This window comes from Geotrypetes seraphini, chromosome 9 (genome assembly GCF_902459505.1).
Source record: "Geotrypetes seraphini chromosome 9, aGeoSer1.1, whole genome shotgun sequence".
In the NCBI taxonomy this organism is placed as follows: domain Eukaryota; kingdom Metazoa; phylum Chordata; class Amphibia; order Gymnophiona; family Dermophiidae; genus Geotrypetes; species Geotrypetes seraphini.
In genome coordinates, this window is record NC_047092.1 from 35,707,614 (window position 1) to 35,731,126 (window position 23,513).

Genomic DNA, 23,513 nt, shown 5'->3' on the forward strand with positions numbered 1-23,513 from the left:
TAGAGGTAAGTAAGGAGGATGTCCTCAAACAGATAGACAGGTTAAAATGCGGCAAATCACCGTGTCCGGACGGGATCCACCCAAGGGTTCTGAAGGAACTAAGACAAGAAATAGCGGACACAATCCAGCATGTTTGCAACCTATCCTTAAGAACTGGAGAAGTACCAGAGGACTGGAGATTGGCGAATGTCACACCTATCTTCAAAAAGGGATCGAGGGGTGACCCCGGGAACTACAGGCCGGTGAGCCTGACTTCAATTATAGGAAAGATGGTGGAAGCTATGATCAAGGACAGCATTTGCGAGCACATTGAGAGAAATGGCCTACTGAGAAAAAGCCAGCACGGATTCTGTAAGGGAAGGTCGTGCTTAACGAACCTTCTGTACTTCTTTGAGGGAATAAGCAGTCGGGTGGACAATGGGGAACCCGTCGACATCATTTACCTCGATTTCCAAAAGGCTTTCGACAAGGTTCCACATGAAAGGCTGCTTAGGAAGCTGTGGAACCACGGGGTGGGAGGGGATGTGCACAGATGGATCGAGCACTGGTTGTCGGGTAGACTGCAGAGGGTCGGAGTAAAGGGCCAATTTTCTGACTGGCGGGGAGTCACGAGCGGTGTGCCACAGGGATCGGTGCTGGGGCCGTTACTCTTCAACATATTTATCAATGACCTGGAAAAGGAGGCAAAGTGCGAGGTTATAAAATTTGCAGATGATACTAAACTGTGCGGCAGAGTTAGCTCCAGGGAGGAGTGTGAGGACCTGCAAAGGGACCTAGACAAGCTGGAAGACTGGGCAAACAAATGGCAAATGCGCTTTAACGTGAAAAAATGTAAGGTCATGCATATAGGGAAAAAGAACCCGTTGTTCAACTACAAAATGGGGGGGGGCATTGTTGGGAGAAAGCAGTCTTGAGAGAGACTTGGGTGTACTGGTGGATGCATCACTGAAGCCATCTGCACAGTGCGCAGCGGCCTCGAAAAAAGCCAACAGGATGCTGGGCATCATAAAGAGGGGCATAACAACCAGGACGCGGGAAGTCATCATGCCATTGTATCGATCGATGGTGCGTCCTCATCTGGAATACTGCGTTCAATATTGGTCGCCATACCTCAAGAAAGACATGGCGGTACTTGAGAGAGTCCAAAGGAGAGCAACGAAACTGGTAAGAGGGCTGGAACACTGCCCATACGCCGAGAGGTTGGACAGGCTGGGGCTCTTCTCTCTGGAAAAAAGGAGGCTCAGGGGTGATATGATAGAGACCTTCAAGATCATGAGGGGCATAGAGAGGGTGGATAGGGACAGATTCTTCAGGCTGAAGGGGACAACAGGTACGAGGGGGCATTCGGAGAAACTCAAGGGAGATAGGTTCAAAACAAATGCAAGGAAGTTTTTCTTCACCCAAAGGGTCGTGGACACTTGGAATGCGCTACCGGAGGAAGTGATCGGGCAGAGTACGGTACAGGGATTCAAACAGAGACTGGACAGATTCCTGGGGGATAAAGGGATCGTGGGATACTGAGAAAGTATAGAAACCCAACCAGGTCGTGCATGTGCAAGACCGGAGGGCTAGGACTTCGATGGGAAGATAAGACTCATCAGGAAACCAAGGTGGCATGGGGGCCCCTTCTGATGATTTAGACAGGTCATGACCTGTTTGGGCCGCCGCGGGAGCGGACTGCTGGGCTAGATGGACCTATGGTCTGACCCGGCGGAGGCACTGCTTATGTTCTTATGTTCTTATGTTCTTATTTACCTATTAAAACAACACAGTAGAACATCCATATTTTAGAAATATGATAATGTCAGAACACCACAAATGAAACATCTTAACAGACAGTACAGTACAACATTCATTTAAGAGGTATAATACAATGTCAGCAAAATACTATGAAATATCCTAATTGGCAGCAGAGGGACTATGTGCAGTTAGGACATACAACCAGCACATGCAGGAACAGAGACAACACAATCAGAGCTGGCCTGAGTACTACAGGAACAAGAGTACTAGAAAAATCTCTGAAGGGGGGAATGTCAAATGTATTTATTAATCCAAAGCTTTAAGGTTAGAATTTTATATTTATTGCAGTTTATCTGTAGCACTCTATGAATACCTGCAAAGTCCCACACATTGAGCAGTAGTTCTCTCTTCACTTTGCCTTTTGGTTGAATTAGCCAGTCCTTCACATCTATCCCTACAGTACTCTTTTCTGGCCCCAGCTCTGAAGGCTTGCACTTCATCAGTTGTTGCACCAGTATGGTTTTACCGCTTCCAGTATTCCCTACAATCATAAGCTTCATCCTATTATATGGCACAGCCTTTTTCAAACGCTGCTGAAGAAACCTGGCAAGAAACAACAGAATTTATTAAATATACCTTCCCAAATATAAGTGGAAAACTGATCAATCATTTTCAAGATCTATTTCTACAAACCAGTTCTAAAAAAAAAACAAAAAACCTACACACACCTGATTATGTCTCTGGCTTTGCATCCTATATGCTTCAAATCCAAATCAAGGTGCAGCCCATCCAAAGGAAGGTCCCAAAGCTTGGAGAGTTTTCCCATTTCATCTGGGAAAGATCTCAAGTCAGGATTATAGCTTACATCTAAGGATGTTATGTTTTCAAGGAAGCCAATCTCAGGTGGAATCTGGAATAAAAAGTCAACAAAATCCAAGTTCTACACAGAGCATAACAGACTGGTAAATCATTACAGGACTGGTTTACCAAGATTATATGTCTACGGTATTGCTCTATCTATATGGTTTAACTACATTCAAATAGTATCCTCTATAATAAAACCCTAAGCGCGCATGCGCACTTACGCCGTGATCCCTGACTCTGTGTTGTGTGACTCCATGGCCATGTTCGATTTGTGTCATGTGCAGCATGTGTGCGGCGTCCGGCAGCTTGCAGCACATGCGGCGGTTTGAGCGGCAACGAGAGCAACAGCAGGAAGGTGTCCTTTGGCCTGGACGAAGCAGACAGGGTGCAAGTGCTGTGAGGCGTCTGGTTGCTACTGCTGCACAGGGAAGTGGAGGGGGAAAGGGGACTGCTTTGGGGGGAGGGGTGTGCTGGGGGGCAGGCAGCAATCTTGGTTTGCTCGGGGGAGACAGAAGGGGGCCACAGAGAGACAGGCAGGCATGGCGCAACAGAGAGAGATAGGCAGGCAGGGGGCCAGGGAGAGAGACAGAGAGACAGACAAAAAGAAAGACAGGGAAGTGGAGGGGGAGAGGAAAAAGGGCTGCTTTGGGGGGAGAGGTATGCTGGGGGGCAGGCAGCAATTTTGGTTTGCTTGGGAGTAAGAGAGAAAGGAGCCATGGAGAGACAGGCAGGCATGTTGCAACAGAGAGAGATAGGCAAGCAGGGGGCCATGGAGACAGACAGAGAGACAGACAGAAAGAAAGACAGACAGGGAAGTGGAGGGGGAGAGGGAAAGGGGGCTGCTTTGGGGGGAGGGGTATGCTGGGGAGCAAGCATCAATCTTGGTTTGCTCGGGAGGGGGACACGGAGAGTCAGTCAGGCATGATGCAACAGAGAAAGATAGGCAGGCAGGGGGCCAGGGCACCAATAGTGTGCCTAGTTTATAGAATAGCAACACTTGCATCCAAGATTGGCACACATAATTGCTAGATATTATTGTATAAACTGTGCACCTTGATTGCTTAGTGCAACTATGGATAAATTAGGTTCTTACCTGCTAATTTCCTTTCTGTTATCTTGTAGACCGGTATAGTTCCTTACAGATGAGTTATATACCTCACTGCTACCAGCAGGTGGAGACTGAGAACAAACTTGTATATCAGTATAGCATCCCCTGTACTAATCCAGTCTGCCGAATAGCCAAGCAGAACCTAGGAAAATTCATAACTGAAAACAGTAGAACACACTCCAAACAGGAGTGAGGAAAAACATCAAATACTTATAAACCACTGTTGGAACATATGCAGAACATAAAACCTGGTATAGAAAACATCCCCACAGCTCACCAGCTAAGCCAGATGAGCCATAGCTACTGTTCTTACCTCTCCCCAGCCCTAGAAAAATACTAGAACCCGCAGAAAAACGCGAGCAAAAACCCCCGCAATCACCGCACAAATACAGATAGGGTGGGAAACTATACCGGTCTACAAGCTAACAGAAAGGAAATTAGCAGATAAGAATCTAATTTATCCTTCTGTATCGCTTGATAGACTGGTATGGTTCCTTACAGATGGGACGTACCAAAGCAATACTCATCAAGGGTGGGACGCCCCCTAAGGGACAACACCAGAACACGTTCACCGAATACCACGTCCCGACACGCTTGAGCATCCACACGGTAGTGCCTGACAAAGGAATACAGAGAAGACCAAACTGCAGCTTTGCAAATATCCATAAAAGGCACTAGAGAAGATTCAGCCCAAGAAGCTGCCTGGCCCCGAGTGGAATGAGCCTTGAGAAATTCTGGAACATGCTTCTTTTTCAGAAGATAAGCGGAAGCAATAGTCTTTTTGATCCAGCGTGCAATAGTAGCCTTAGAAGCGCCATCCCCTGACGAGGACCCGCAAGAAGGACAAAGAGATGATCTGATTTCCTGATCTCCTGGGTCCTCTGCACATAAGAGCGAAGGACCCGAATGACATCCAACTTGCGCAGCTGTCTTTGCTCAGAAGAGCCCTCCCAACTACCCAACACCGGGAGGACTACAGATTGATTGACATGAAAAGGAGAAACTACTTTTGGCAGAAAAGAAGAACTGGCCTCAAGACAACCCGCTCCCTAGAAAACTCAAAGAAGGGAGTCCTACAAGAGAAAGCCTGCAGCTCAGAAACATGTCTAGCTGATGTAATGACCACCAAGACCACTTTGATAGTAAGGTCCTTCAAAGAGCAGTCACCCAACGGCTCAAAAGGAGGGCGCACTAGCACTGACAGAACCAGATTGAGATCCCAAGATGGAACAGAGGGCCGCACGGGAGGCCTGATAAACTTGGCCACCCGCAAGAAGTGCATCACATCACATCAAATGCTGACCTTTCACTAACCCCCGAAAGGCTGTCACGGCCGCAAGCTGAACCTGGAGAGAAGACCAAGCCAGTCCCCAATCCAGGCCATCTTGCAAAAACTCTAAGATGTTAGGCAGGGAAGAGTGAAAAGAGACCACTCCTCAAATAGATGCCAAACCCTCACATAAACCTGAGAGGTGGAAAGCCTCTGGGACCTCAAGAGAGTTGAGATCACCTTATCTGAATACCCCTTCTTACCTAGGCAACCCTTTTTAAGAGTAAGACAAAAGGGACCCGGATTGAACATTGGAATGGGACCCTGAGTCAGAAGGTCGTCCAAGAGAGGCAGAGGAAGAGGATCTGCCACCTGATGCCTCACCAGATCCGCGTACCATGGCCGTAGAGGCCAATCCGGAGCCATCAGATCCATGAGGCCCGGATGGCGAATTATGCGGAGAAGAACTATGGCCACGGAAGGAATACATACAACAGCCCCTCCGTTGGCCAAGGTTGAACCACAGCATCCAGGCCCTCGGCCTGATTGTCTCTGCGATGACTGAAGAAATGGGGTGTTTTGGCGTTGACACTTGTGGCCATCAGGTCCAAGAGGGGCTGACCCCAATACTGCACTATCAACTGAAAAGCCACCTGGCTTAGAAACCACTCTCCGGGATCTAGCACATGACAACTGAAGAAGTCCGCTTGAACATTCTCCATTCTGGCGATGTGAGATGCTGTTATTTCCTGAAAGAAGTGACGCTGCCCAGACCATGAGCAGATTCACCTCCTGTGCCACCAAAGTGCTCCTGGTGCCCTCCTGATGATTGACATAGGCCACCGCCTTAGCATTGTCTGACAGAATCCTGACTGACTTGCCCATCAGAAAGGACTGGAATATTATCAATGCCAGACGAATGGCTCTGGTCTCCAAGACATTGATTGACCTAGAAGCCTACCTCCGTGGACCAGGTGCTCTGAGCTGAGTGGCCTCTGAGGCGACCACCTTCAAAGAAGAGCATACTGAAGAGGGTGCATGTGGGTCCGCGACTACTTCACTACATCGAGGGAGGCCGCCATCGACCCCAAGACTTGGAGAAAATCCTGTGCCCAAGGACACCAGGACGCCATAAGCAGGCAAATCTGAGATTGCAATTTGCTTACCCAGGCCTCCGGAAGGAAGACCTTCCCCAAGGAGGTGTCGAATAGGACCACTAGATATTGCAGGTGCTTAGATGGGGACAACCCAGCCCAGTGACTGCAGAAATTCCACCACCTGAGCTGTGACCCGAGTGCTCTCCTGGAACGACTTGGCACGAATCATCCAGTCGTCCAAGTAGGGACGAACAAGAAAGCACAGTTGCTTACCGTAACAGGCGTTATCCAGGGACAGCAGGCAGAAATTCTCACATATGGGTAACGTCATTCACAGAGCCTCGATGCGGACAGCCTCGCAAGCAGACTTGCTTGAAGAACTTTAGAAAGTTTGTAACTGCTGCACCACGCATGCATGAGTGCCTTCCCAACCGACGTAGGGTGCGCATCTCCTCAGTTCAGATAGCTAGCTAAGAAGCCAACCAGGGGAGGTGGGTGGGTTATAAGAATATCTGCCTGCTGTCCCTAGATAACACCTGTTACGGTAAGTAACCGTGCTTTATCCCAGGACAAGCAGGCAGCATATTCTCACATATGGGTGACCTCCAAGCTAACCAGAATGGGATGGTGGGAGTGTTGGCAAATCAGGAGAATAAATTTTTTAAACTGCCTGGCCGAAATGGCCATCCCGTCTGGAAAAAGAATCCAGACAATAATGAGAGGTGAATGTATGAACCGAGGACCAAGTGCAGCCTTGCAGATTTCCTCAATAGGAGTAGATCTAAGGAAAGCTACAGATGCCGCCATGGCTCTAACTTTATGGGCTGTGATTCAACCTTGTAGATGCAGTCCAGCCTGAGCATAGCAGAAAGAGATGCAAGCAGCCAACCAGTTGGAGATGGTTCGCTTGGAAACTGGATGTCCCAACTTGTTTGGATCAAAAGAGATAAAAAGTTGAGGAGAAGAACTCTGTGGCTTAGTCCTTTTCAAGTAGAAAGCCAAAGCACGCTTACAGTCCAGAGTATGAAGAGCTGTTTCTCCAGGATGAGAATGAGGATTTGGGAAAAACACTGGAAGTACAATGGATTGATTAAGATTAATTCTGAAACCACTTTAGGTAAGAATTTAGGATGAGTATAAAGGACCACTTTGTCATGATGGAATACTGTGAAAGGTGGGTCCGCTACTAAAGCTTGTAGCTCACTGACTCTGCGAGCAGACGTGAGAGCAATGAGAAAGACCACTTCCCAAGTGAGATATTTCAGATGAGCCGAAGCCATTAGTTCAAATGGAGGCTTTATCAATTGAGCAAGAACAACATTGAGATCTCAAACCACTGGATGTGTTTGAGAGGTGGCTTGACATTGAAATGTCCTTTCATGAATCTGGAAACTACAGGATGAGCAAAGAGGGGTTTCCTTTCTATAGGCTGATAGAAAGCAGCAATTGCACTGAGATGAACTCGAATAGATGTGGATTTGAGGCCTGATTGAGATAAATGCAACAAGTAATTCAAAACTGAAGACAAGGAGGTAGACTGAGGCTCCTTGTGATTAATAGTGCACCAAGCAGAAAATCTAGTCCATTTCTGGTGGTAACATTGCCTAGTCGTAAGCTTCCTGGAAGCCTCTAAAATGTCCTTGACAGATTGAGAGAACTATAGAGTGGCAGTTAGGTTGAGAGGTACCAAGCTGTCAGGTGTAGAGACTACAGGTTGGGATGAAGCAGAGACAGAAAAACTGGTAGAAGTAGTGGCTCCCAGCTGCTGAGTTGAAGTAGAAGGGAGAGCCAAGGTTGTCTGGGCCACCGAGGAGCTATCAGAATCATGGTGGCATGTTCGTGTTTGAGATTGACAAGTGTATTGAGAATGAGAGGAAATGGAGGAAAAGCATACAGAAACTGATTCATCCATTCCAGAAGAAAAGCATCTGCTTCAAGGCGATGAGGAGCAGAACTGGACCAGAACTGAAGCAGTTTGTTGTTGTGGGGAGACGCAAAGAGATCTATCTGAGGAGTCTCCCGCTGAGAAATAATGTGATGGAGAGGCAAGGAATTGAGTGTCCATTCGTGAAGTTGCAGAAGACGACTCAATTTGTCCGCCAGTTTTGCTCTCCTTGAATGCAGACCGCTTTCAGAAAGGTGTTGTGAAGAATCGCCTAATTTCAAACCTTTTGAGCTTCCTGGCAGAGAGGGAGAGATCCTGTTCCTCCCTGCTTGTTGATGTAGTACATGGCGACTTGATTGTACGAATGAGGACTACTTGATCGTGAAGAAGATGCTGAAAAGCTTTGAGAGCATTGAAGATTGCTCTGAGTTCCAAAAGATTTATGTGACCCTGATGATCTGTGTTGGACCAATGGCCTTGAGTACGGAGACCATCGAGATAAGCCCCCCAAGCGTAGGTCGAGAAATCTGTCGTGAGGACCTTCTGATAAATAAGGCATGTGAAACAGTAAACCTCTAGATAGATCGGAAGAAAGCATCCACCAGTGGAGAGACTGTCTCAATGGTGTCACTGTAATGTGCTGAGAGAATGGGTCGAAAGCCTGTGCCCACTGAGATGCCAGGGTCCACTGAGGAATTCTGAGGTGAAGTCTGGCAAAAGGAGTCACGTGAATAGTAGAAGCCATGTGACCGAGGAGAACCATCATGTGCCTCGCTGAAAGTGTAGTGAGGGATGATACTTTTTGACAAAGTTGAATGAGAGCATCCTGACGTTGTTGAGGAAGGCATGCTCTGAGTTGCACAGTGTCCAGTACAGCGCCAATGAACTATAGAGTCTGAGAGGGCTGGAGCTGGGATTCTGGAAAGTCTATTTCGAACCCTAAACTTTGGAGGAACTAAGTAGTCCGTTGGCTCGCTACAATTACCCCGAGATGTTGAATCTTTGATAAGCCAATCGTCCAGGTACGGGAAAACCTGAAGACCATGGTTGCGCAGAATTGCTGCTACTACTACAAGGCACTTGATGAACACTCTGGAAGATGATACCAGGCCGAATGATAGCACTCTGTACTGAAAATTATGATTTCCTACCCGAAATCTGAGGAACTTGCAAGAGGCTGGATGAATGGGAATATGAGTGTAAGCCTCTTTGAGATCCAGAGAGCATAATCAATCATTCTGCTCCAGAAGGGGATACAAGGATGCTAGAGACAGCATCCAAAATTTTTTTCCGACAAGAAAGTATTTGAGAGCTCTGAGATCCAATATAAGTCGCAGATTTCCCGTCTTCTTCAGAACTAGGAGTAAAAACCCCTGCTCTGCTGTTCCAGGGGAATTTCCTCGATGGCATGGAGACAAAACAGAGCTTGAGCTTCTCGAAGAAGAAGGGTGGTCTGCGACAGATTGGAAGGATACTCTCTTGGGGAAAGATCTGGTGGAATCTGGATGAACCTTGATGATTGAGAGGACCCATAGATCGGATGTAATGAGCTCCCATCGATGGTAAAACTGATGGAGACGACCCCCAATTGGAAGAGGAGAGGACAGAGGCAGAACGATTGAGGTTATGCTCTGTGTTAGATGGTCAAAAAGACTGAGAGGCTTTAGGTACAGCAGGAGTCTGAGGTTTTTGCTGCCGTTGTTGTTGCTGCTGCTGCTGCTTCTTAAGACACGGCCTTGAATAAGGGGATGCCTTCTGAGGAAAATGTCTCTGGAAGGATGGAGTAGGCCTATAACCCTTAGCAGTGGAAGGCTTTGGCTTGATGATGGAAGCAAATGACTTCTCATGCTCAGATAAACGCTTAGTAGCTAGCTGCCTCAATAGAGTCATCAAACAACTCATTGCCCTGGCATGGGATGTTAACTAGGCGATCTTGTAGATTTGGGTCCATGTCCACGAGGCGTAGCCAGGCCAGATGACGCATGTTCACCAAGATGCAGGCAGAATTTATTGTACCAAATTAAAATGCAGTAATATAAAAACCTTTTTACCAACCAAGGGACCCGACACGGTCCGTGTTTCGGACAGTACACCTTCGTCAGGGGTCCATGGTAAATAAGGTATAAGATATACCGCAAAGAATAAGGGTAACAACAAATGTCTGTGTGTTCAATTCGCTAAGGGTCACTGCCAGAAGTGAAGCGCCTCAAAAAATGCATTTTAATTTGGTACAATAAATTCTGCCTGCATCTTGTACATTGCCTGCAGTTTCTGTTGGTTTTTCCGTTTTGGTGATTTTTTACTGCAGCTTCAGTTGGATTTTTCTGTTGTTGTGCATGGTCACCAAGAACACAGTGACTCTAGATGACATTTCAAATGTATCATATGCAGCTTGAACCATATGCATGCGAAGTTGACCCAAAGTGTTACGCATTTGTTGAAACTCTGGCAGTCAATGTTGAGGAAGATATTTGAAAAAAATCAGGCATGGCATTGACCAAATGCTTCTGGTAAGATGTGAAGACAAAGTTGTAGTTCAAAATTCAGTTTGTCATTATTGAATTTTGATACAGCCAACGACCAAACTTGTTCATGGTCCTGCCCTCTCTTCCAGGAGGGACGGTAGTATAAACCTTTTCAGGATTGGTTCTTTTTAAAGAAGACTCAATGAAAAGAAACTGATGGAATAATTGAGACCTCTCAAATCCCTTACAATTGACCATCCTGTTTCAAGATTCCAACTTTGCTGGCACAGCAGGTACAGAATATGGGGTCTCAAGATTTCTTTTGAAGGTTTGAGAAAGAATGCTATTCATGGGTAATTTTAAAGACTCCCTAGAAGGATAAGGCATACCCAGTTCTTCCAAATACTCCTTAGAGTACTTTGAGTCAGATTCCAAAGTGATGTTAAGATCTTTACTCATTTGGCAGAGAAACTTGGTAAAGGATATCTGATCAGAAGAGGTACGACCTCGTTGAGGAGAAGGTGACTGGGACCCCCTCGAGGTTCCTTGCATCGCAGAGAATGAAAATGAAGCTTCTCAGCAGTATTGATACCTGAGATCTGAATCCATAGGTAAAGATGACCCACTTCTGGAATGTGAAGAGAACCTCGCAGGAGAAGAACTTAACTGACAAGAATGATGAGGCTCTACAACAGATCTCCTTGATAAAGGAGTTGGTGGTCTCGAAGAGTCTCGATGCCTCAATAAACGAGACCTGGGTTTCGATGAATGCCTCATCAAATGTAGCGAACAATGTTTCAAATCACAGTCCCGTGTTTGAGTTGGATCCAGCCTCGAAGATGAATGTCGTGGAGTCCTCGTCCTGTGCCTCAAAAGGGCAACGCCTTTTGTGAGGAGGTAGGACTGGAAGTCGGAGAACGATGACGAGATACCGAAAAGGACTCAGCTCCTTGTGTAGAGGTATCTCGAGGCACTCGTAAGGATTCAACTCCTTGCACAGAGTGTGTAGATTCTTGGATAGAGTGACTAGGTTGAGCTCGAGGCACTGCCAAGGACTCGACTCCTTATAATACTGCTGAGTGTTCAGACTGGACTGCAGGAGGCAGGAGTGAATTGGGCAAGCATGTTACCAAACTCTGATGCAGAATAGTTGCCAACATATTCTGCAAAACCGGCACCAAGACCACTGAATCTGGTACATTTGGTGGGGCTACAGTCTCCGAGAAGGATGATCTCGAGGAAGAATGGTGCCTCAATTTGGAGACACGTTTCCTGGCTAGCCTCGGACTCACTGGTTCTAAGGGTGGCATGTCTGGAATGGTTGGCTAAGCTCTCTTACCTGGGGGAGACAGTGAGGATAACGGCACCTCAGGAGATTTAGCTGATTTCCCCGAAGACGAAGACTTTCCAAACGAGGAAGGTTTGATCAAAGTTGAGGTCAAGGTTAAGGGATTTTGCCCCATGGAAGACATCGCTGGAGTCGACGTCAGGGCTGGAATCAGGGGCAGGGCCTTAGGTAAAGGCCAATCCATGCTTCCAAATATTTTTTCTACCTGAACTCGATGACCTTTAAGGGCTCGAGTTTGAAGTGTAGCACAGCGGGTCCTAAATACTGTACACACCACTTGTGTAGGTCAGTGAGGGAGCTGGCCCACTGGCACCGGCTACACTTCTTAAATCCTGTGATCAGCCGGGACATAGAATAAAACACAGCTGCAGCTAAATTGAAGCCCGCAGGCTGAGGTCGCAGAGTAGGTCCCGCCATGACACGAAGAAAAAAAACAAACAAAACTTATTTTTTTAAAAAATGAAATGCGCAAATAAACACAGTGACCCTGTAAGGAAAATACACGAGCCGCGGTGAGAGAAGGCACAAGTAGAACTAACTCTAGTACACAGCGTCGAAACGAGGGCTTCTCAGCTCCACAGAAAACTTAGAACTGAGGAGACGTGCGCCCTATGTCGGGTGGGAAGGCACTTGCGCATGCGCGATGCAGCAGTCGCAAACTTTCTAAAGTTCTTCAAAGCAAGTTTGCTTGCGAGGCTGTCCGCATCGAGGCTCCATGGATGATGTCACCCATATGTGAGAATATGCTGCCTGCTTGTCATGGGATAAGGCCCTCTTTTCGCATCGCCAACACAATGACCACCATCACCTTGGTGAATGTCCGCAGAGCCGTGGCCAGACCAAAGGGAAAAGCACAGAACTGATAATGTTGCCCCAAGATTGCAAAGCGCAGGAAGCGATGATGGGAGGCCCAAATAGGAATGTGCAAGTAGGCCTCGGTCAGATCTAAAGAGGTCAGAAACTCCCCCAGCTGAATCGCCAGAATCACCGACAGTAGAGTTTCCATGCGGAATGAAGGCATGTGGAGGGCCCTGTTGACCCCCTTCAAATCCAGGATGGGTTGAAAGGTCCCTTCTTTCTTTGGCAACACAAAGTAAATTGAGTACCAACCTGTGCCCCACTCCTGCGGGAAAACTGGAACCACCGCATGGAGATCCAACAAGCGCTGAAGGGTCTGGCAAAAGGCCTGCTGCTTCCACGCCACCTGCGAGGGAGAAGCGAGAAAACGGTCTGGCAAAAACGGGCGAACTCCAGAGCATAGCCGTCCCGGATCACTTCCAGAACCCACTGATTAAATGTGATGTCCACCCACTTTGGATAAAAATCCCACATCCGGGAGCCCACCGGAACCAAGACGGGTGCCAGCAAGGAATCATTGGGCAGGACAGGCAGCAGGGGACCCAGAGGGGGTGCTACCTGCACCCCAGCGGGCCCCACGAAAGGACTGCATGTGCTGGAAAAACCTGCATCTAGAGAGCCCAGAAGATGGAACGGACGCAGCTCCACTACCAGAGCAGAAGCGGCAGAAATCACACCCACGCCCATGAGCAGCACCACCACAAGAGAATGGCTGAGGACTATCCTCAGGCAAACGAGGCACTCTGGAATCAGTGAGAGTTTGAACCAACCTGTCTAGGTCCTCACCAAACAAGAAAGACCCTTTAAAAAAGGGAACTTTCTCAACTTAAGCTTGGATGCCGCATCTGCCGACCAAGCATGAAGCCACAAGGTACGGCGTGCTGCCACTCCCAAGAGCCAAAGACTTGGCAGAAGCTCGCAAGAGGTCATACATGGCATCCGAGAAAAAAGAAGTACCCAATTCAATTCTGGCAACTTCTTGCTTCAGAAAGTTCCAATTCACCTCTTTACTGTCAAGAACCTGCTGGGCCAAATGAAAACATGCCCGAGCCACTAGCCCACAACACATCGCCGGCTGGACTGACAAAGCCATCACATCAAAAGTCTGTTTAAAAGGGACTCCAACTTACGTTCCTCCGGGTCCTTCAAGGCCGCACCGCCCCCAACAGGCACGTTATGCCTCTTAGAAATGGCCGAGACCACCGCGTCTACCACAGGTGACTTCAAAGTGTCCCTATCCCCATCAGGAATGGGATACAGGCGGGCCACGGAGCACGCAAACCGAAAAGGGACTTCCGGCACCTGCCACTGAGCGAGTATAACATCCCGAATATCTTGATGCATAGGAAAAGAACGGGAAGCAGAGCAAATCCCTTTAAGCAAGGGGTCCACCGTACACGGGGGCTCTGACATGGAGTCCTCAAAGTGCAAAATCGAGGAGACCTGCATAATTAACTCCTGAAGCTCTTCCCACTGAAAAATGTGCACCAAAGACACATTTTCGCCAGCTGGGGGGTGCTCGAACCCCTCACTGGCGGAATCTGACCCCTCAAGAGGATCCTGGAATTCTCCCCAAGGGTCCAGGTCCTCCTCAATCACATCCTGCTCCTCTGGGAAAAAAACCCTCACCTCAAGAGACCCTAGGGTATTGACAATAGAAGCGTAGAGGGGGGAAAAACCGCTGCTGTGTGGGGCTGCACCGGGGAAGACGTTGAAGGAAACACCCCCTCCCCCGAGAGGACATGGAACTTCCTGTCGCCAGCACATAAGCCTTACAAAGTGCCATTAAAAAGTCAGGGGGAAAAACCCCTAGCGGCCCCAAGGAACTCCCTGCCACAACAGGGGACCCTGCCATACCTTGCCCCTGGCATTCCAGAACAGGGGAAGGTCACATGAGGTTTCTGGGATAAAGGAGAAGGTTCCCGCCAAAATTGGAGCTTCTGCGGCCTGCCGTGTCTGAAAAGCCTGGGACTTTCCCAACGCTGAGGACGAGGAACTGACCAACGCGAAAAGGGAATCCCACAATCGGTCCGGCGGCAAAGGAATCCTTTACTCCCTGACTATCAGAGGTTGGGGAACCCTCCGCGTGGGCATCAGGAGAAGCACGGGCTTCCCTGTGATCCGAATCCGACTCATGAGGTACATTCGGCGGGGTACCCTAGCTGCCGGCATCCGCTGCTGACGAGGCCTCCCCACTGCTCCGGCCTGCACAATGCTTGCACAGTACCTCACGTGTGGGGCACAATGAGCATTTTTTCCCTTTAAAAGTGCTCATTGTGCCGGAAAAGTGCCCTAGCTGTAAGAAAAGTGCTGGTTAGTTGAGAAAAACAGAGAAAAAGGCAGTTCTAAAGGGAAATTAGCCCTTTAGACCAGCACACCTCAGGATTTTGGGGTTTTGGGGTTTTTTGTACAGAACAGACTCCACAGCTCTCAAGTTGGAGGGCTGACCAACCAGGAGGCCAGGCCGCTGGCTGAGGCTCCTAGAAAATATGGGGAGGTGGAGGAAGGTGGGGGTAGGGACCCATCATGAGACCCGCCGAGTTTAACCCCTGAGGTCGGACGGATCCCCAAACAGGACCTGCCCAAGCTCTATCTAGCACAAAAGGGGAACCAGGAGTCCAAACACAAAAATCCAACAGGGCTAAGAGGGGAGCCGAAATTAGCCTACCACTCTGCTACCGGAGACTGAAGAAGACTGGACTAGTACAGGGGATGCTATACTGATATACAAGTTTGTTCTCAGTCTCCACCTGCTGGTAGCAGTGAGGTATATAACCCATCCATAAGGAACTATACCGGTCTATCAAGTGATACAGAACAGGGGGTTTACACATGGTCGGAGCATTGGCATGTCGTGAGCATGTCACCAAATGTTGAATGCCAACTTGAACTATCAGTTGTGAGCACTGAATGGTGCACTTAGACACACCCACTTAAGTCAGCTGTTGAACTGACATAAGTAAGCACATCTACCCCCCTTTCACTAAACAGTGATAACGGTTATTAGCGCAGGAGCCACGCTGAATGCTCCGCGCTGCTCCCGACGCTCATAGGAACATATATCTATCTATCTATCCATATCTATCTATATCTATATCTATATATATATACACACACACACACACACACATACACACAAAAATATACATAGAAATATGTATCAAAAAAGAGCAGGGCTAAGGGCACTTTAACTTAACAGCAGTAAGTTTTGTACTTACTACACATTTACTACAAAAATTAACCTGTGGGAAATTCAAAGCTCTTGAGTGCTGAGTAAACAAAACATCTGGAAGGAAAAGAACTGGAGAGCCCATGACCTCTCAGAAATTCTCAGAAACATGGTCTGAGTCAGCCTCTCCACTCTTGACTTAGTTGCAGATTAGTGTAAAGAGCAATCTTCAATCATATCTCAACCTCAGAAAAACCTACCAGGGAAAAGGAGAAGTTAGAGGAAGTTTTCTTGGAGATTTTCTCTTTTTGCCAGACATTCCCGTCATAGCAGATAGAAAGGGGAGGGGGATGGAAAGAGTCCTCTGAGTTACAACCTGCTGCAGCTCAAAAATCTTCAAATACCTTTGGGATGGTTACCACCCTGCATTCAACAGAAACCCAGTTCTCAAACTAGAACTAGAGCTATCACAGAAAGCAGTCCACAATCTGCATGGTGTGTCTGTGACTATCCTTCTGGAGACAGTGCTCTTATAGAGTAAAGCACACAGGTTTCCTTTGATTTCTCCGTCTCCATCTAGTTTCAAGTTTAATAAGAATTTGATTAATGCCCTATCATGGATTCTAGGCGATATACAATATAAAATTGGGGTATACAAAATTTTTAAAACATAAACAGAATACATGGACAAAGACAGACATACAAGTAAACAAGAGGGAGCGGGCTGAACTACAATAAAATCAAGAAAAGAGAACATAAAGAGGAAAGAACAAGAGAAAGAGGAAAGAACTTCTTCATGGCTGCCATTTACTTGTTTGGAGAAGATGGGCTAGCTTCGGTGCTCAAAGGTGTCTTTGAACATGAAACATTTCAATGCCCCCATTAAATTTTTCCAGATTTATTTCTTCCCTAATATGAAGGGGCAAAGAGTTCCAAGTGAAGGGTGCAGTTACTGAAAATGTTGTGCTGACCAATGAACAGAAGCAACAGATGTCTGGACTAATCTGGTGATGATGTTAAGGAATATCTACTTAACCCCCCTTTTTACAAAGCCTGTGTTAAGCTTTATCATCACCGGCTGCTGTGGTATTAATTCCAACAATCATAGAATTCCTATGAGCATTGGAGCTAATACTGCTGTGACTGGCGATAAAAAAAAGCCTAATGTGGCTTCATTAAAAGAGGGGCGGGGGGGGGGGGAAATTAAGTCAATTTACATTAAGGCACAAGCAGAGAATCTAAGCTTGTACATGAGGCAGTGGAGGATGATAAGACTTCAAGGTCAAAAGGAGTGTCAGTGGGGAAATCAGTATTCGAATTCCATCTTTGCTGGTTCTCGCCCTACTGCTTAAGTATCAGCCTAGTCCTCTACTTTTAGTAGTTGGGGGACAATATCTGCATACAACATAGAAACATGGTAGCCATATTCAAAATTGGAAAAAGCTATTTAGTCAAGTTTTCCAAAGCTTATAACTTTACCTTCTTCAACATGTTGCGAGAGAGATGCAGCTTCTCAAGTCGGGCCCACTTATGAGGTTCCACACTCATGTTCAAGATGCCAATCTGATTGCAGCTCAAAAACAGCTCCCTTAGGTTTGAGGACTCCCAGTTTGCAGGTACAGAGAGCTCAGTAATTCTATTGCTATTTAAATCTACTGAACGCAAACTTAAGAACAAACAGAACTTAAGCAACCAATAGTAAACTTCTTAACTGCACATAGACAGACATGTAAAAATAGAGTATAATGGACCAATTGTCACTATATAAGTCTACAAATGTACCATAAAGATAATCATAATCACAATTTATCTGTTTTAAAACAATTAGGCAAATATTGGAGGATTCTGAAAAATATCTGGATAACATCCAGCTACTTACACAGCTAAACAGGTTGACATTACCTGGATAAAAAGGGACCAGGTCAGGAGAGGAACAGAAACAGTACTAGAACTTGCACAGATGGTTGACAATATTCATCTGCAATCTGGATATATTATCCAGATTTATTACATTTAGAACTGCTGTTGCGTAGGACTAAACCTGATAATGCATATGCAATCAGTATATACTGTATATTCAGTGTCATTAATTATTCAGATAGCAGCACTTGACTAATTCTGATAACTATACTAGCTAAAAATCTAATCCAATGTTGAATAAAATTCACTGACTAGTGAACACTCACAATGTGATTTTCAGACACTGATAGTACAAGACCTATAAAATTACTAATTACATCTGAAAATACAAGAGCATATTTCATAACAATCTACCCTCAAATGCACCTACACCTGAGTCATGTAAAAGTACACATGATCTTGTAGAGGTTAATTTTTTAAGAAGCATTTTGTGCTGTGTGCATATGCTGCCATATACCGTATTTTTCATTCCATAAGACGCACCATAAATTTAGAGGAGGAAAACAAGGAAAAAAAAAACCCCATTCTGAACCAAATTCTCTCTGCCAGGCTCTGCACCCAACCCCACACTCCTTGCCAGGCTCTGCACCATGTCCCCCCTCCCTGCCAGGCTTTGTACCCTGCCCCCTCTCTGGTGGTCTAGTGGTAGACAGGGACAGGGCACAGATGGCAAGGCAGATGACTTTTTAAAATATGCAATGTCACCTCAGTAACAACTTTAGAAAAATAAACAAATATAGTGCAAAATATAGACAGCAGATATAAAATCTCAAAACTGACACATTTTGATCACTAAATTGAAAATAAAATCATTTTTCCTATCTGGTGATTTCTTTCTTTCCTTCCTCAGGTCCAACAATTGTCCCTTCCTCCCTCCCTCCCTCCCTCCTTCCTATGACCCACCCTTCCCCCATCAATGCCTTCCAGCCTTTGTCCTCTTCCTCCACCCACTTCTACCCCCGCCGTTGTCTGGTAATTTCTTTCTTTCTTTCTCTCTTTCTTTCCTTCCTCAGGCACAATTATCCCTCCCTCCCTCCTTCATTCCCCTCACTGCCTTCCAGCCTTTGTCCTCTCCCCCCACCAAACTCAGGCCCAATAATTACCAGTATCCCTTCCTCCCTCCTTCCTATGTTTCTCTCACTGCCTTCCAGCCTTTGTCCTATCCCCCTCACAAGCCCGCCCACCCACCCGCTGAATTTAATTACCTACCACTGCTGCTGCTGTGAGGATACGTCAATGAAGCAGCAGTGGCGGGGGGGGTTTGGACTCCTGGCTCAGCAGTGGGTCGAGGGATGAGCAGGGAGCCGGCATGGAGCAAATTGCTGGGAAAGGCCAGGCAGGTGCAGCGATTGCACACTGCCGGCCCAGAAGCCTTACCCCCGACATCAGAATTGACTTCGGAGGTAAGGCTTCTAGGCCGGCGGCGTGCAATCGCTGCACCCGCCTGGCCTTTCCCTTCCTCTACTTATGGCAGCCAGGAGCAGTGGCAGGAGCAGTGCCCAGGAGCAGCGGCAGCAGGTGGCGATCGAAATAAGGTAACGCTCTAGAGGGGGGGTGTTGGGTATTTGCTCCATAGGACATACCCTTTTTTCCACCCAATCTTTTTGGGGAAAACAGTGCATCTTATGGACCGAAAAATACGGTATATGCAAAATATTACCCCCTGAAATATATAACTCACAGCTGCATCCCGTTATGCTCAATGCATTTCTCCAACCTCTGCACTGATAATGTGCATAAAGGAGATTTCACTATTTCACCAATATATGTTGTTAATGGAAGAATTTCCATGCAGTAAGCTGATAATGTTGGAATATGCAGCTATACAGCATTTTATTTGCTTAAAATAAAATATGGAAACTGTGGAAACAACCTCAGTGATCCATCCCATTAAATTTTAAGGCAGAAAAGTTAATGGAAGATTTTTTTTCATTAATTTATCCAAAAGACCAAAAATCAAGTTTTGACCATTTTTACCTTCACTTTACCTTCCATAATTTGTACTGGCAATTCATTGTGTGGCCAAGAAGAATAGTTAGAACACAAAGAAACGAACAAACAAATCAATTCAAAAGTTATAGAAAAAAAATATATATTTCTGCACCCCCTAGCTGATTTTATGTTGATGGCACCTATTAGAGAAGGTAATTTTAAAAGACATTTGCCTAAATAAACATGTATTTCCCTGGGTAAACTTTTGAAGCCTGCAGTTGAATTTGTAGCCTACTCTGAACTCACACACAAGGGAATTTTTTGAATAGGCTGGGTTGTATGAAGTTTGAAGATTATTTTAGCCCAAAATACATGCACTGAGAGAAAAAAAAAGTATTAAAGTGGCTGTTTATTTTGCATCTGCTATACAAGGTCTGACAATTAAGTTCATGAACTTGCCACCGTGAGCTTACATTGGCAGCACTGTATGAGGTCTGTTCAAAAAGTTCCAGGACAGTTTGAACTGCGCACCAATGGGAAGTTCTTTTCAGATGCACTAGGGGGCATTGAGTAGCTTGAAACCTCACGAGTAACCTCCTTTTATCCATTGTTGATATCTGTTTTCGTCTCCAAGCTATAGCAGTTTTTGTGAAAGTGTGTTTTCGTGATCTGTAATTTTTCATCCTGTCTGACCTCAATAAGCAGCGCTACAGCGTGAAGTTCTGTTTCAAATTGGGTAAGACCGCTACAGAAACTTATGACATATTGAAAGGATCTTATGGGGAACATGCCATGAGTCATGAAAGGTGTTTTCAATGCGTCAAAATTCCCAAATTTTGCACAAAAAATGCAATGACAGTTCTTCAGCTACCTTACTCTCCCTGACTTGGCCCCTGCTGACTTGTTGTTTCCTAATCTTAAATCCACACTGAAAAGAACGCGATTCAACACCATTGAAGACATAAAGCAAACTTTGACGCAGCAGCTTTTGGCAATTTCCTATTATATTTACCCTTTTTGTATTTCTATCCTATCAATTACTGAATTTCCCCTACCTTACGAAATATATGACAATTTTTGTCTGTCTGTGAGTTTTGATTAGAGAAACTGGGCCTCTTCTCTCTCGAACAGAGGAGATTGAGAGGGGACATGATCGAAACATTCAAGGTACTGAAGGGGATAGACTTAGTAGATAAGGACAGGTTGTTCACCCTCTCCAAGGTAGGCAGAATGAGAGGGCACTCTCTAAAGTTGAAAGGGGATAGATTCCGTACAAACGTAAGGAAGTTCTTCTTTACCCAGAGAGTGGTAGAAAGCTGGAACGTTCTTCCAGAAGCTGTTATAGGGGAAAACACCCTCCAAGGATTCAAGACAAAGTTAGACAAGTTTCTGCTGAACAAGAACGTGCGCTGGTAGGGCTAATCTCAGTTAGGATGCTGGTCTTAGACCAGAGGGCTGCCGCGTGAGCGGACTGCTGAGCATGATGGACCACTGGTCTGACTCAGCAGTGGCAATTCTTATGTTCTTATCCCATATTTATTTATAATTTTACTTTTATGTATGCTGCTTAGATATCTGATAAGAGGGATATCAAATTTTAAATAAACTTGAAGATGCATTTAAGGACTGTTTCCAGAAGTGAAAATGACATTGGGAAAACTGTATACCTAGGGAAGGTAAGTACTTTGAAGGGGACCCAATGGAATACGTTGTAAGATTGTTTAATAAATTTTTATAAAATCAGTCCTAGAACTTTTTTTTAACAGACCTCATAGTAACATAGTAGATGACGGCAGATAAAGACCCGAATGGTCCATCTAGTCTGCCCAGCCTGATTCAATCTAAAAATTTGTTGGGGTTTTTTTTTCTTCTTCTTAGCTATTTCTGGGCAAGAATCCAAAGCTCTGCCTGGTACTGTTCTTAAGTTCCAACTACTGAAGTCTCCATCAAAGCTCACTTCAGTCCATCTATATCCTCCCAGCCATTGAAGTCCTCCCCAGCCCATCCTCCACCAAATGGCCATATACAGACACAGACCGTGCAAGTCTGTGCAATACTGGCCTTAGTTCTTCAATATTTACTATTATTTTCTGATTCTAGATCCTCTGTGTTCATTTGATGCTGATGCAAACAGCTTGGTAAGATTTCATAACCTTGGTATATCAGTGTCTCACAGCTATGTTTGTGTCAATGTGTGGCGTTCATGTCTTGTTGAGTGGCGTTCATTATTGTTGCATGATTTTGTGTGCCACCACAAGAATAACGGAACGTGAATTAGAGCAATAAACAAACATTACATTTCTTGTTAAACTTGGCAAGAATAGAAGTGAAATCAGGGACAAGTTAGTCCAAAATATGGGGCTAATGCCATGAAGAAAATGGCAGTGTACAAATGGATTAAACATTTTGAGAGGAATGTATCAATGATGAAGAGAGGTCAGGACGGCCAGTAACAAGCAGAACTGACAAAAAATTGCAACTATTTGTTGAATTGTGTGTCAAAATTGTCAGCTGACTGTGAGAAGCACAGCAAACCAAGTAAACATCAATAGAGACAGGAAAATCTTAACTGAAAATCTTGGCATGAGAAAGGTGTGTGTGAAAATGGTCCCTCATGGCTCTTGCATCACAATAATGCACCAGCCACACAGCACTATCTGTGAGGGAGGTTTTAGCCAGTAAATAAATAACTGTATTGGAATACCCTCCCTACTCACCTGATCTGGCCCTCAATGACTTTTTTCTTTATCCGAAGATAAAGGAGATATTGAAAGGAAGACATTTTGATGGCATTCAGGACATCAAGGCTATATGATGACAGGCTCTGATGGCCATTCCAGAAAAAAAGGGTTCCAAAATTGCTTTGAAGGGTGGACTAGGTGCTGGCATCAGTGCATAGCTTCTTAACGGGCGTACTTCGAAGGTAACCATAGTGGTATTCAGCAATGAGGTATGTAGCACTTTTTCTATGATGAGTTCATGATCTTGTCAGACCTCATATGAGTAAGTGCCCAAGAGTGGGCGAAAGAGCATATGCACTTTTGCTAATTACATATTTGTGCTCTCCAAACCTGCATACACATATAGGAATGCTATTCTTTAATGCAGCTAAAAAGTATAGTTACGATGGAAACTATAACATTATAACATTAGCCATGTTTGAGTTGGTTAGTTTTCAGTCAGTCCACTTTAGCATACAGGTAAATGTCTTTTAAAAATTACTCTCTCCATTAGGTGCCAACCACATAAAACCTCAGCTAACTTCCCTCCAACTGACACTAAGAAACGCTCACTTCTCTGATCTATGATGTTCTCAGTGCAGCCATCTCTTTTGACTTTCCTGAACAATTCAAAAATGAAAACAGTAGCACCATTTAAGAAATAAAACAATCAAAATAGGCCAACCGCACTCTTTCAGCACAACCCTCTAAGGTGCATTATTAATTAGCAGAGGTGACCTGTCATGGATGCAATGAGGGGCCTAATTTGCATAAGTCAATAGGGATTGAATGGTATTAATCTACATACAAATCTTCTCCAGAGACAGAGAAGCAGTAAAACAAGAGGACATAATATGAGGTTGCGGGGTGATATTGGACTTAGGAGTAATACCAGGAAATACTTTTTCATGGAGAGGAAGGTGGATGCCTGGAATGCCCACCCTGTGGAGGTAGTAGAGGCAAAAACAGTGACAGAGTTCAAAAACGCATGGGATAGACACAAAGGATCCCTACATAGAAAGAGGATAGTATTGATACAAAACTCAAAAGACCGTCAAATCAACAACTATAATTTTGTTCATTATGCGGAGTGATGCTTAAATGCAGCCTCAGCAGTGGGGAAGTGACGCTAATGCT

General features: G+C 45.6%; 1 protein-coding gene across 1 annotated transcript in view; it reads right to left on the bottom strand.

Moving 5' to 3' along the window:
• LRRK2 (leucine rich repeat kinase 2) overlaps window positions 1-23,513 on the bottom strand; it is a 253,679-nt gene that overhangs the window by 102,365 nt on the left and 127,801 nt on the right. Inside the window, 3 exon segments of the mRNA XM_033958543.1 lie at window positions 2,114-2,343; window positions 2,469-2,650; window positions 17,284-17,470. Coding sequence (XP_033814434.1) covers window positions 2,114-2,343; window positions 2,469-2,650; window positions 17,284-17,470 — 599 coding nt within the window.